General features: G+C 41.2%; 1 protein-coding gene across 8 annotated transcripts in view; it reads left to right on the forward strand.

Moving 5' to 3' along the window:
- Positions 1–11,277, forward strand: part of suco (SUN domain containing ossification factor) — a 67,473-nt gene extending 56,196 nt beyond the window's left edge. For 5 of the 8 annotated variants that reach the window (XM_036581566.1, XM_036581570.1, XM_036581571.1 and 2 more), the window contains 7 exons: positions 387–1,595; positions 3,006–3,093; positions 3,234–3,338; positions 4,110–4,258; positions 4,667–4,758; positions 5,669–5,724; positions 7,802–11,277. In XM_036581566.1, coding sequence (XP_036437459.1) covers positions 387–1,595; positions 3,006–3,093; positions 3,234–3,338; positions 4,110–4,258; positions 4,667–4,758; positions 5,669–5,724; positions 7,802–8,338 — 2,236 coding nt within the window. In that variant the 3' untranslated portion in view covers positions 8,339–11,277. The remainder of the gene's footprint in view (positions 1–386; positions 1,596–3,005; positions 3,094–3,233; positions 3,339–4,109; positions 4,259–4,666; positions 4,759–5,668; positions 5,725–7,801) is intronic. The other 3 variants (XM_036581567.1, XM_036581573.1, XM_036581569.1) reach the window with 2 other exon arrangements.
- Positions 11,278–13,815: the final 2,538 nt, after the last annotated feature.

Below are 13,815 nucleotides of genomic sequence, written 5' to 3' on the forward strand. Positions count from 1 at the left end.
ATGAATGAAAACTAAAAGCCTGGGAGGTTTACCATTAATTTATTGCATGTTGCTAACAGCCTCTACCTGATAATTTGGTTGATTTTAGAGATTTATCTTTGTTTTAAGCTCATGTGATGTAACAGTTGACCTAATTTTAAAAATGTCATCTTTCTGTTTGAAATCTTTTACAAATAGCTCTGCTTAGCTATTGCTGTTTACATTAATATGTAATGTGTAAAATGTATTTTTATGTATTGGATATTTGTGTATGCAAATAATCACACACTTCCCTAATTCATGCTAGCAAGTAAAGAAGTGCAAGTTTAAGTTCAATCTTTTAATAAAAAAATAATAAATAAAAAAACAAACGCTGAACATTTTTTCTGTTCTCCTTGTGTTTCCAGGCTGCACACTCCAGTGCTGGACCCCACTCTGGTAAAGGAGGATTCTGAATCAGTCCCTGAGTCTCCCACTGAGGAGAGCCGCATTGTTATCCTCATTGAAGATGAGGAGGAGGAGCCGACCCCGCCCACTGTGACCCTGCTGGAGGAGGAGGAGCGGGAGGAGGAGGAGAGGAGGCATGAGGAGGAAGCATGGGAGAAAGAAAGCATCTTTTACTGCAGCCATCTCAAGACCTTGTCCTGCCTGGCCAGCCTCCAAGAGCACCTGCACCTCTACTGCTCGGCCGCTTTGGCCCTCCAGCGTCTGCGTCGGGACCGGAACACGCGTGCCAGTGCACACGCTCAAACGCACACATCCCCCACTGTCCCCACTCCAACCCAAACTTCTTCACCATCTTCTGAGAAGCTTCCAGAGGCAGAGCAGCCCACTCAGTCCCCTCAGGATGAGAAGATTGCTCCAACTGATACAGTCCCAGCTCCCCCTCATGTGCCGGAACAGCTGGAGCCCAGTGTGGAACTGTCACCTGATAGCATCTTGCTGGAGCCCAGCCACACCTCCCCCATCCCCCCTCATAGCTTCTCAGACACTTCACTTTCAAGACCCACCCCCACCCAGGATGTCCCGGAGACTCCGCCCCTTACAGGTGAGCCTCAGGATTCCAGACCCCAGCACCTGGAACACGTCCCAGAGAGCAGCAGCAGCTCCCTCAGCCCCAGCTCCACCATCTCCATGCTTACTCCCACCTCTGATCTCCTCAGCTACGTAACAAACAGAGTAGAACTCCCCACGCAAACCAAAGAGCAGCCGCTCCAGCCCCTCCCCACGCACACCCGGCCTGCTGAAATCCCCCCTCCAACTGAACTCCCTACAGCCACCCCTGAGGCTGCAGATCCAAACCGATCTGCGTTGCCTGAGGATCTCCAACATAAAACTGAGGCCGCCGAGGCCCCTCCCCTCACTCCCCAAGAGGAGGAGGTGGAGGACATCCTCCTCAGTGTGCCGGCCAGCCAGAGTGGTGCACAGCGGACGGCTACAGACTTTTATGCCGAGCCCCAGAACTTGTCTGAGCTGAGCCACAGCAACGGCAATGGCAACCCGGTGCACGGCTCCAACCAGAAAGAGTCTGTCTTCATGAGACTCAACAACAGGATCAAGGCCTTAGAGATGAACATGTCCCTCAGCAGCAGATACCTGGAGGAGCTCAGCCAGAGGTATGCATGTTTCATTTTCAGTGCACATAAAATGATTCCTCCAGCAGCCAGTGAAAACTGAAAGCTTGAAAAGGATAAATACAACAAGTAAATAAAGAAAAATAGCAAACACGTATTCACACATGTAATGGAGCTTTTTAATTAATTGAGTTTATGTTGAGTCAATTAACATAAACCTAAAATTGCCATACACTGATCACGTTTCACCTCCTTGACCCTCACCTAAAAGTGTTTTACCTGTTTTTTTTCTTAACCTTGTAAGAGCAAACTGCTTCAAAATCAACAGCAGCAGTAAGCTGCTATACCTCCGAGTAGGTCTGTCACAATTATTACAGAATCGACAAATCACAATTACTTGAGATGATCGCAGTTATTTGTGCTGTCTATGCTCATTTTCCACAGTCATTAGATTTCACAATAATGTGAAGCTTCAACAAACAAAATATGAGTTGGGTGTACTTGGTTGAGACAAATAAATGTAAATGAAAGAAAGCAGTGAATGCATTCCTTGAGATGTCATGAGGCTAATGAGGACAAAAACTAACTGTGAAAACAAAACTGTAGAGGACTGCACTGAGTAATGATTAGTTGTTAGCTATGTAGCTGGCCGTTTATTTATTTATTTATTTATTTATTTATTTATTTATTGTTATTTTCACTCTCTGAAAAATACGGAGTAAATATAGCTGGTCAGTAAGCTAATCAGCCAGTTGGCCATTTTAGGTCTGTATTTTTATACTTGCCAACACTGAGCAAGAAAAGACGATTATATATTATATCATTAGGGGTTATTTACATGACAGTTAATCATCAGCTAAAGTTTCATGATTGTGACAGCCCTACCTCCCAGTTTGTTTGGCTATCTGCGTCTCCTAGTAACGGCAAAGTGGGTGTGCATGCAAGTTTGTGCAAATTTATATCTTTGGGTCAGTTCACCAACAACTTACAAGGTGTGCGGTGTGTGAACCCTGGTCATTTAGTCTGTGATCCTCAATATTTTAGTCACAAAAAACCAGCTGAAATCACACTGCCCTCTTTACTGAGTCATGGTTAAACAAATATACCTTACACCATATTTTTATATGAGCATGTAACAACAGCATAACACACATATTCTCATTTATATGGTCAAACAAATAAAAACCTCCTGCCTTATGCACCTTCATTATCAGTGCAGAATGCATTTCTTAGAGAGAAGCTCTTACAGAGTCATGGATCCTTAAATGGATGCTTCATTCGTGCACATATAAAGTATGCTGCAGCACAGCACACATTACATTCTCCTTTATACATAAACATGGTCTCTCTCATCATAGAAAGATTTATACTGTGACATGTTTGTCTTTAATGTATGACCCGCTGGCTGTATTTATCATTTGTGTTTGACTGGCCTTTATTGCTGTCACTCAGGTACCGTAAGCAGATGGAGGAGATGCAGAGGGCCTTCAATAAGACCATCATTAAACTGCAGAACACCTCCAGGATCGCAGAAGAACAGGTCATTAGCACTACATACGTATACGGATACATACTGACCGCTCAAATGATAAAAAGTTGTATACAGCTGTGCTATCAGATTAAGACAATTGTGTGTGTGTGTGTGTGTGTGTGTGTGTGTGTGTGTATACTCTCTCGCAGGATCAGAAACAAACAGATTCCATCCAGATGTTACAGAGCCAGCTGGAGAACGTCACCAAGCTCATGCTTAACCTGTCTGCTACTGTGAGCCAGTTACAGAAAGAAGTATGTACACACATTCATATACATAGACATTACAGGGCAAAAGTCAGAGACCACTCTTCACTTGCTTCATTTCCAGCCAAAATGCCCATTAAGAACAAGTTATTCATTCTTCAGGACATATTAGATATATGATAATCCACTTGCTTAACGCTGTTGTCGGAAGAAAACCTGGTATCTCTATTGTTGACGTTTTTCAGGTTTTGACATAATATGAAAATATCTGTTGCCCTTTACATTGTGTGTAATTTCATGATGAATGGACCATAAGAAACAGCCCAAAATTACTTGGAAAGTCTGGTTCCATTGACTTACATTAAAAGTAAGTAGGTTTTTCCTTCTCCTGTAAAGTCACCATTTTGGATAAATGAAAGGTTTTCTTCTGACAACAGCGATAAGTAAGACAAAAAGTCAAAGGAAAAGAAGGAGCGGGATAAAGAAGCTGCGGTGTTCTCAGGACAGTGGACTGACCACTGCAGAGTCCAGACCTCAATACCATTGCATGTGTTGGGAATTACTTGGATTGTGAAAAGCAGAAAATGCAACCAACTTCTAAGATTGAACTTGAGAGGTGTGGAAAAGGAACATTGTACTTATTAGCCATTTTTCCACCAGTCTGGGTATTCAGTAAATACAAGGTGATACCTGACTTTTTCACAGTACTGTACATCACTAAACCTTCCTCAGCTCATGCTTACTCCGTTTGGCATTATTAGTTTACACATGACAAAGCTGTTATTAAAGGACATGTATATAAGTGTAATTGTGTTGCAGGTGTCAGACAGACAGAGTTACCTGGTGGTGTCTCTGGTGTTGTGTCTGGCTCTGGGCTTGCTGCTGTGTACGCAGTGCTGCCGCAGCTCCTCTAATCACAACCGAAGCTCAGCCATCCCTGTGAGCAACCACTACCCCAGCCCCAAGAGGTACAGCATCCAGATTACAATATATTACATTACACCTGCACTCTCACACAGGGAGAAAGCAATTTACCATCATCTTTCTTACAGTCATCCTCCTTACACTCAAGCAGTGACCTGTTTGACCTTTTTCTTCTCCTTTTTTCTCTTCATTCATTCTTTTTTCCATTTTTTTCTTCTCTTCTTTTCCTTTTTTCACTTCTTTCTTTCTTTTTCTTTCTTTCTTTCTTTCTTTCTCATTTTTTCTCATTCTTTCTCTCCATTAATCCTTCTTTGTTCTCTTTCCTTTTTTCCACACTTCTTTCTTTCTCTTAATATATTTTTTCTCTTCATTAATTCCTCCTTCCGTTTTTCTTTGTATTCATTTTTCCTTTCTTTCCTTTAACTTTACCTTTCCTTTGCTCTCTTTCTCAGGTGTTTCTCATCATATGATGATATGAGTTTGAAGCGGAGAGTTTCATGCCCTCTCATGCGCTCCAAGTCTTTTCAGCTGCCTACCTCAGAAGGTAAGAGTCTTCATGAAGAATCCTGTAACCAAAAGTCAAGGATCTCTCTCTCACTCTAACATACATCATGCCACCCAGGTCCTTCCATGTCACATATCTCCAGTCAGTTGATTCACACCATGTTCCTTCATAATTATCAGTGCAACATCAGTATCTACTAACACAGTGATACGTGATATATATGTGTGTATATATATTGTGTGCTTCCATTTTTGTGCGCTCTGCAGATGAACCAGCTTCTTAGGTCTCAGTGCAGAATAGATCTCTATGTTGGCCCAGTCATTTTGCAGTGAGACTGTCATATGGCTTTGCCCCATTCCATAAGAGCATGATCAAACGGTTCTGTTGACATCAGAGGCAGATGTGCCTCCCTCACTGTCTGCTTTATAGAGCCACAGAACAAATGAGATGTTAATAAGTAGCCAGGGCACATTGAACACAACTTTTAATGTCAAACATACCACCAGACCATCTTTCTCTCTCCTTTTCTTTATGATTACTCACACTTTGCTGTGTGTTGAGAGTGCTCTGGTGTGTGTGTGTTTGTGTGTGTGTGTGCCCTTGGGGTTTGCGAGCTTGTCACTACCAGTTTATGTTCATGAAGCAAAGGATTTGTATTTTTGTTTTTTAAAGCTTTTGGCTGGCTCATATTCAAACGTTTGCAAGTAGTAACAACTGCGCAACAGTAACAGTACCTTTTTAAAACGTACGCATTTCCACAAGCCTCAAAATCTCCCTCTAACTCTGCCATGTTTTCCATAGGCAGTATGTTAATTACCTAGTTCTGTGTTTTCTTGCTGTTTGTTTTTACATTGAGAATGTTTTACTACTTGCAAGTGCGCTCATGCTTGTATGTATTCATGGTTGCCATACCATTCCTTTAACCTGGCCCCCTCTCTCCCCTCTTTAGTAGGTCCTGATGACTTGTACATTGTAGAACCTCTAAGGTTTTCTCCAGAGAAAAAGGTACAGTGTTCGTTTTGCCTGCCGTGGTGGGCTACTGTGTGCACATGACCATAGTGAGGCGAGGGGCTGAGTTCCAAACCACTCACTTGGCCACTTTTTTAGCTCTTAGTTTGATTGAATCCTAATGAGGGTTAATTTAAATGAAACGGAACAAAGGCCTGATTTAAGACTACATACTAAGAAATAGCCAAGTGAACCACAAGAAGAGAGCAGGGTGTGATGTTGAACACACTGTAGCTTTATTTAGTGTATGCACCTGGATAGGGCATAGTGAGTGTTTTGGAACACAGCCCCAGCTGTTAGTGTTTCGTACTGGCCTGAAGTGAACCTCTTCTCTGCCGACTGATGTTTAAAAACCGTGAAAATTTAAAAGGCGGTGTGATCACATTATTCAGCAGGGCTAGGTCTTGCTAGTAGCTTCTCCTTCTATTTTTCCTTTATGTCCTGGCCCTCATTTGTGTCATCCATTTCTGGTAATTCAGTGTTAGTGCAGTTGTAATGTGTGTTTTTTCTTCTTCATCTTCTTTTTTGGCTTAAATTGATGGTTTTGCCAGAAACCAATTTTGCACAATTTTGCTCTTACCCCAAATTATTTGATTAGCCAAGACATGTTTGGTTCTTTAAATAATCACATACTTGCATCGAACCACATTAAGTAATATGGAAAAAGGTTTGCTCCTGGTTTCTGACACTATAAGGCTGTTTACACCTTTAATTAAACAAATATAAATAGCCAAATAATGCTGTAGCTATGACAGCTTTACGACAATCAGCCTATCAAGCCTTAGTCACTTGTTTAGCCACCATAAAGCAGCCCTTTTTACGCTTAAAATCTGGGACATTACCAGGTTACTTTTCTCTGTAATGTTTGGGCTTTGTGTAATTCACGCCTGCGGCCCTTATAGAGTATTTTACGTGCTCATACTTGCTATGAAATTCCCAGTAAACAGGACTTTACGTTCTCAGCATGAACAACTGAGTTCTTTAATTTCTGAATCAACTACAAAAATAGACTCCCACAACTTCTTCCTCCCACAGAAACTGAACACTCAACCATAAAAGCAAAGGTGTCACACAAATGTTATGCTTTACTCGCGTCACTTTTCCGCAGAAGCAGACACTCAGGGTAGAGTTTTGCTGCTTCTAGAATTGTGAACAAAATACAAAAAAAAAGTTCAATTGTTGAACTAAATAATCTGAAAATCTAATCTAGACGTCACTGTACTTCCTGATAATCTACCGTCCTGGCAAGTAGTCAGGTATAGTTTGTGATTAAGGTTGCTTTGGTAATTCTATTTTCTGTCGCTGTGGTGTTTAGAGGGCTAATGTGTTGCATGTTTGGATCCTACCTGGATTTACTTTGACCAGCACCCTCCCAGCACTGCATAGTTGTGTTTTCCTTGCTTTAACACATAATTTAGCTCAAGAAGGGGTTTATCAGTAGCATATAGGATATGAATCTGGTATGTCAGAGCAGGAAAAGCACAGAACTGGAGTTGGAAACATTTAATCTAGATCATGAACAAAAGTATGTCACAGGTAAAAATAGTAGTAGCAGCCATCCTGAAACCTGAAGTTTGTCTGTACATTTGTCTAAAAGCAAGAGAGATTATATATATATTTTGTATTTGAGGTTATATAATTACTCTGTGTGGTTTGAAGAAAATTTGTGAAGATTTAAGCATGCAGCTTGTCTGATGTGAACTAGTGGCTAAGCTCTCTATTAATTGTCAGCTATGTGAGCCTCAAAGTTCCAGTCAAAAACTAAAGAAACAAGCTTCAGATAACCAAAGATGTCATGGCTAATATGTTTTGGCGAAGGGAAAAAATGTGAAAATTTGATTCCTGGTTGAACAGTCATTTAATATTGTTGGTTATATGCATATTGTCAAGTGATTCATGCTGAAGTGTTGTAGATAGTGTATTTTAATTTAAACTTGTTGTGTATTCGTCCTCTCCACACTCACTCGGCATAAAGGTGGTTCCTCTGGCTGTTGATGGTTTTATATAAGCTGCTTTCTGACTGCACACAAATGAATTTGCTTTTCTTTATTTCTTTCTGTGATTCTGCTCGCAGAAGAAACGCTGCAAAACGAAAGGTGGAGAGAAGGCAGAGACTCTGAGGGCCTCCGTTGCCGAAGAGATGATTGCTAACGGCGGCCCTAAGAATGACAGCGTCAGTGTGCCACACTTCCTGCCATCGACCTGTGATGGCAACACGTCCACCTGCTCATCCAGAGATGGTGTGTCTGAGGGCAGCTCTGAAGGCTCCTCCTCCACCTCCTCCTCCTCCTCCTCTTCCTCGTCCACAGCATCGGATGAGTCCTGCTGCAGCGTGCAGTGCAACGGTCAGCTTTCGTCGAGTGTGCCGCCAGCCAAAAACAGGGAGGAGAAAAGGTCGTTTAAGCGCCGGCGCTCCAAGATTGGTGAACAGCAGCAGCAAAAGCAGCAGCTGCCACCTCAGCCACATAGGCGATATGGGGCGGGGCTTCTACATACCCCCATTCCCGTGGCAACGGGTGTCATGCCAACGCTACAAGAGCTGATGAAGGGGAAACAGGAACTAGGCGTGGGGGCGTTCGGAGTGACTGCAGCTGTGACTGGCCGCGTCTGAGTTTAAAGACCACCCCTCCATCAGCACTGTATCACACAATTAAGTCACACACCTGTACAGATGGACAAAGGGACACGTCACTCCTGTGCTGCATCACCTCTTTTTTTGCGTCAACAAGGAGGAAGGCGTGGATTTAGTCCTGTTCTATAGTGTTCTCTCTCTCTCTCTCTCTGTCTCTCTCTCTGTCTCTCTCTCTGTCTCTCTGTCTCTATCTAACCATTCACAGAGCCAGACTCTGCCAGATATGTTCAAGCACAGAGTGGAACAAGGACTCCATGACAACAGTAATCACCCCCCACGTATTTTCCCTTTCATTCTGAGATCCTCTCCTCTTTTATGTGCCTTTATTTGTCCGTTATTGAACTCTCACAAAGAGGTGATCAGTCCACAGATAGAGGTGAAGGGTCCTTTTTCATTTTCTTTCATTTTTGGAGAGAAATACAATTTATTTCCGGGGGGGGTTACAAAGAAGACTAACTTTTGAATAGTATGAATGGGACTGTTTTTGTTTGTTTCTCTGTTTGTTGTACTTTCCCTCTCCTTTCTTGTCAAGTGGACCAGTACATGACTTCATCACTAGATATCATTTGTTCTTGCTCATGGCCAGGATGATGAAAGGGAGGTTCCATGGAGGACAGCAGTGACCATCAAGACCAACCTCCCTCTCTTTCTGACACACTACCACAGGCCTCAGGTCCCTGCCTGCTGTCTCTTTCCCCGCCAGGCCCCTCCTACTGCCACTCTCACTCTCGTATTGTTCAGATATGGTCAGTGTTTGCTACATTCTCTTGTGTTTCTAGTTGAGAAACAGGTTTATTTTCACTAACATGCTCTTTCTCTTCTTCCTCTGTCTGTTCTGCTTGGGCGTATGTGTAACTCCAGCTCTTTCATTGTTCCTGGTGTTTTTTTTGGTGGGACCAGTGTTTTACTCAGTATCATTGTAGCCCAGGGCTGTCCAGCACTTTACCATGCTTCAGTCCAGTGAACTGAATGAGCAGAACTGAATGAAGAACAGATCCATTTCTATTTCTTTTGTTTCTTTTCGCTATTGTGTCTGACAGGACCCTGTTAAAACTCCTCTCGTGTTTTGACATGACAATTATTCATGATGATGATGGTGATGATCATTATCATCATCATAAGTTCAGGCAGGGCCTGAACTCAACAGCAGAGACAACACATACAACATAAGTCATTCAGATTCATTCCCTTTTTATGGCCTTTTGACTCCAGCTTTTTCAAACATGTTTACTGTTTACTCTTTGTTTACTACATGAGCCAACATTGGAGGGAGTTGTTTATGCCAAATGGCCAGTCTGAAACACCTACATACATGTATTTCATATATATATATATATATATATATATATATATATATATATGCACAGAAACACACACTCTGGCGCACCACCCATGGGGATTCTACAGTGGACACTGCGTTTGCTGTTTTATTTATCTATTTATTTATTTAAATGTCACTTTTGACTTGGGCTGTTCTGAGTTCAAGATCCTTGGTCAAGCAGGGTGTTCCCTTCCAGTGTCCCTGTAGTGTGTTCACAATATTTATTGAAGAATGCACACTTTGCACACATACGTCTCCATAGAATCTACCCATGGAATATGCAATGGTACAGATGCCCTAAAATGCTTTCTTGTTTTTGTCCTTTTTAATTACATTTCTGTTTTATCGAGTACAGAGAAAGCTGGAGTCTGAGCGCCAGCCAAAACCCTCCTCAGATTCCATTACATAGATCAACAGTTTTCATTTTATCTTTCAAATTACCTTTAATTTTTTCATTCTTTCTAATATTAGAAGCCAGACGTCAGACATTGGTTAAAGAAAGTGCGTCTGCTTCTGTCTGAGGTTTAAAAAGAAAAGGAAGATCTTTCCATTTCTGTCGATGGGTCTGTTCTGACGAGTTCATGTCTGATTGGTAGTAATTTAAAAAGAATACTGGAGCTCTGCTTAACTGTGTGTTTGTTCAAGTGTCTGTCACATTTCTAATTTGCCTGCTTTCATTGAGTGATACCTCCTTTCAACACACGTATCTCTCTCCCATTCCTATGTACGCCCGTGTAAATGAAGCTTTCTTCTCACCTCACCCTCACTGGCATTGTACCTGCTGCTGTATCTCTCCTGTTCTCTCTCTTTCACTCTCATGTATATTAATATATGTATGTGTATGTATGTCTGCACTCACTGGACCACTTTACTTCTCACTGTAGTTTTATTCTGTTGGACGAACTGTTTAAACGTAGCATGATTTTAGCCAACTGGTCATTGTGTCGCAATTTCATCCGCTCATCCTTTCTCCTCTGAAAAGAACAGTAAGCTCTCTCTAAGGATAAAAAATGTGAATTCCTGATTTGGGGGGTATTAAAGGGAACAGATTAGAATGGTTCTTAGAGTTATTCCACATTCGGGGAGGTGGGGGGGATTAATGCTCTTTATGCATCTCTATCATGATCTCTTTCTACTTTTTTTTTTCTTTTTTTGAATGCGTATGATAACATGTTTGTGTAATTTGTGTTTTGTGTACGTACGGATGTTGTTTTGAACAGTGTGGAAGAAAAAGAAGAATATTTGGAGATTAACCTGTCCTATAATCCGGTGGTCAGAGACCTGTGTCTGTATGTGATGCAGGCCCTCTCTCAGCACTTTGGAATACTCCTCATGCCTTTTGTTGTTTTGATTTCTACACTAGACTTTGTTCAAGTGCTTCTTCTCCCCCATGCTTTTCTTCACTCTGGCGCCCTCTAGTGGCTAGATGCTCCCGTGTTAAATTGGCCACTAGATGGCGCCAAACATACACCAGATGATCTGAGGAAGAGCTGCACAGTATTTTTTTTTTTTTATTCGGAACAGGAGTAACTGTAACTACAGAGATGTAGTGCCAATAGAAACTGTGAATTTCTAAATAAAAACACTTTGTCTTTGATAACTGTGTCCTTAGCTGCATTGCTTTGGCTTCACTAAATAGGGTCTGACATTGTGGGCAAGACATACAGGGTAGCTTAAAAATAATGGGGGAGCACATAAGAGTTGAATGGGAGTACCTGCAGAATAAGTAATCTAACTAAAAAGCACATTATTTGATAAAGGGTGATACAGCAAAGAATATATAATGGCATTTGAAGTTAAGAAAATGAATACTATAAAGTTAAATAGGACTAATTATGCTCTCCATGTAATGAAATGACTGGATCTGATGCTGTCTACGATATGCTCAGAAAACCATGTTGTGATACAATTCATAATGATATATTTCACACCTCTTTAATACTCCATTAAAGCAGTGGTTAGGCAAAAAAAAGGAAAAATGCACAATTTTCTCCCTGAGTGGACGGGTCAGTATGTTTGACGTATTAAACTTTTTAGTTTTGCTCTTGAGCTACAAGGCCAACCATTAGTGGAAGTTTCCTTTCAACCAATGAGCACTTAGCAAACTGAATTCCTGAGTCATCACACACTTAAGTAATCACAAATACACTTGCTGATGCAGTGTCTGTAACTGTATGATATACTATATAACAATGGACACAAGTACGTTAAATATTCAATAGGCTTCAGTTTAGCTGCTACCACTATGCTAGCTATGAAATGTAATTTTGTCCATTTGTACAATGTTCATGTGGTCTGCATATATATATATATATATATATATATATATATATATATATATATATATGCGTATATTTGTTTGTATAGCACTGGTTAGCTACATTATCTCCTGTTCATGCCTTGACATCATTTGGGATAAGAGGAAAATATTTCACTGTATTACTGGGCAGTGGCAGCTGTCATCCTGGACACTTGATCACAGGGCCATGTAGTCTTAAGTGTGCATCAGTAGATAGTTTAGTTATTATTTTTTAGTATTATGATGAACATTGTGAAAGGTTGATGAGGTTAGAAATAATTTGACTTGGCTTGGTGGTTGATTTTCCTTAAAGACAGCCAAGCAAGGAAGGAACCCGCTTCTACTTTCATTCACACACCGAAAAAACTTTTTCACAGTAGTTCTGTTTTATTTTAGCTAGTTTTGCAGTGCACATTATAGTTTTGATTGTTTTCGTGATTTTGAAAACAGTCGTTTTTAAATGTATTAAAGTTAATAAGCATATTTTTTCGCTGCTGGTTTCTGTTTTAGTTACCTATAATAACCTGCCCAGGATCTTCCCATCGCTCGCTCTACTAGGGCTTCTCTACTGATCTTGTTCTCCTTGGTGTACTAGGTGTTAGTGTTCTTGTATCATGGTGACCTAAAAGGGGTGTACAAGCTATTCTTTGCTACATTAGATGGACAGGGGCACCTTTTTCTATTGTTTTCAATGAGTACATTGCGAATAACACCTGAATAGCAGCAAACATCGTTTCAGAGGAGATATAATATTGGAAAATCTCTCTTCCAAAAAAGTGAGCTTTTGCTTTGTGGACAGAGCCATAAAAGAGCCACAACTCTAGGTTCAGCTCAGCTTTTCTGATGTATTTGCAGTAGGAGTTGAATATCTGCGCGCCGGGTGACAGGCAGCAGAAGCGGCCACTTTGCGGCTACTTTTATTAGCGACCGCAATTGAGCAGCCACATCGCAGCCACTTTTATTAGCGGCCAGCACATTGCGGCCACTTTTATTAGCGGCCAGCACATTGCGGCCACTTTTATTAGCGGCCTGCACATTGCAGCCACTTTTATTAGCGGCCGCCACATCGCGGCCACTTTTATTAGCGGCCGCCACATCGCGGCCACATTGCGACCACTTTTATTAGCGACCGCTTTGCACCTGACACATTTATTAGCCACTTCTCCTGGGGCATATTTCAGGTCATCTGCACAGCTACGATGAGAAGTCACATGAGCCACCACTGTCTAAAGGGGTTTGCCATGGGCTGTAGGTTTGTGGCGCTAAGTGTTTGGGGATTAGGAAATGAGGAATTACTGGAACCTCTACATTCCTACCAGCATTGCAGGCTATAACACTTTTTTACAAAGTAAATAGGAAAAAAATGTCTGAGTTAATATGAACCCATCACACATGAATTTATCTAGCCTCACTAAAACACTGTAGTTATGTTAGCTGTGTTATTTTGGTTTTGTACAGAGAATATTTAGTGATGTGGCAGTTTAAATTTACTTCATCCTGTGATGGTTGCTTGGTTTTCCATCGTTTCATTTGACTCATCAGTGAATTATCCAGCACTATATTATTTTTATTTTTTGAAGTGCTTCTGCTTTTTTTCAGGTGCATTTGTTCGGTCCTGTTCAGCGAACAGCGCTGCTACCTGAGAAGGTCGGTAGGTTGGTTTTGGGGGGACCAAAGTCAGAAGTCCCATTCTCAAAAGGCTGAAACTGAGAATGAAGTGAGAGATTTAAAGGCATGAAAAAATACACGATACCTGTAAAAAGACGTCGTAAAGAAATGTTGAATTTGCGTCATAGTTCTTAAACTTTAAATATAAAATAATATAGTAAATATTAA

Source organism: Colossoma macropomum, unplaced genomic scaffold, assembly GCF_904425465.1.
Source record: "Colossoma macropomum unplaced genomic scaffold, Colossoma_macropomum, whole genome shotgun sequence".
Classification (NCBI taxonomy): domain Eukaryota; kingdom Metazoa; phylum Chordata; class Actinopteri; order Characiformes; family Serrasalmidae; genus Colossoma; species Colossoma macropomum.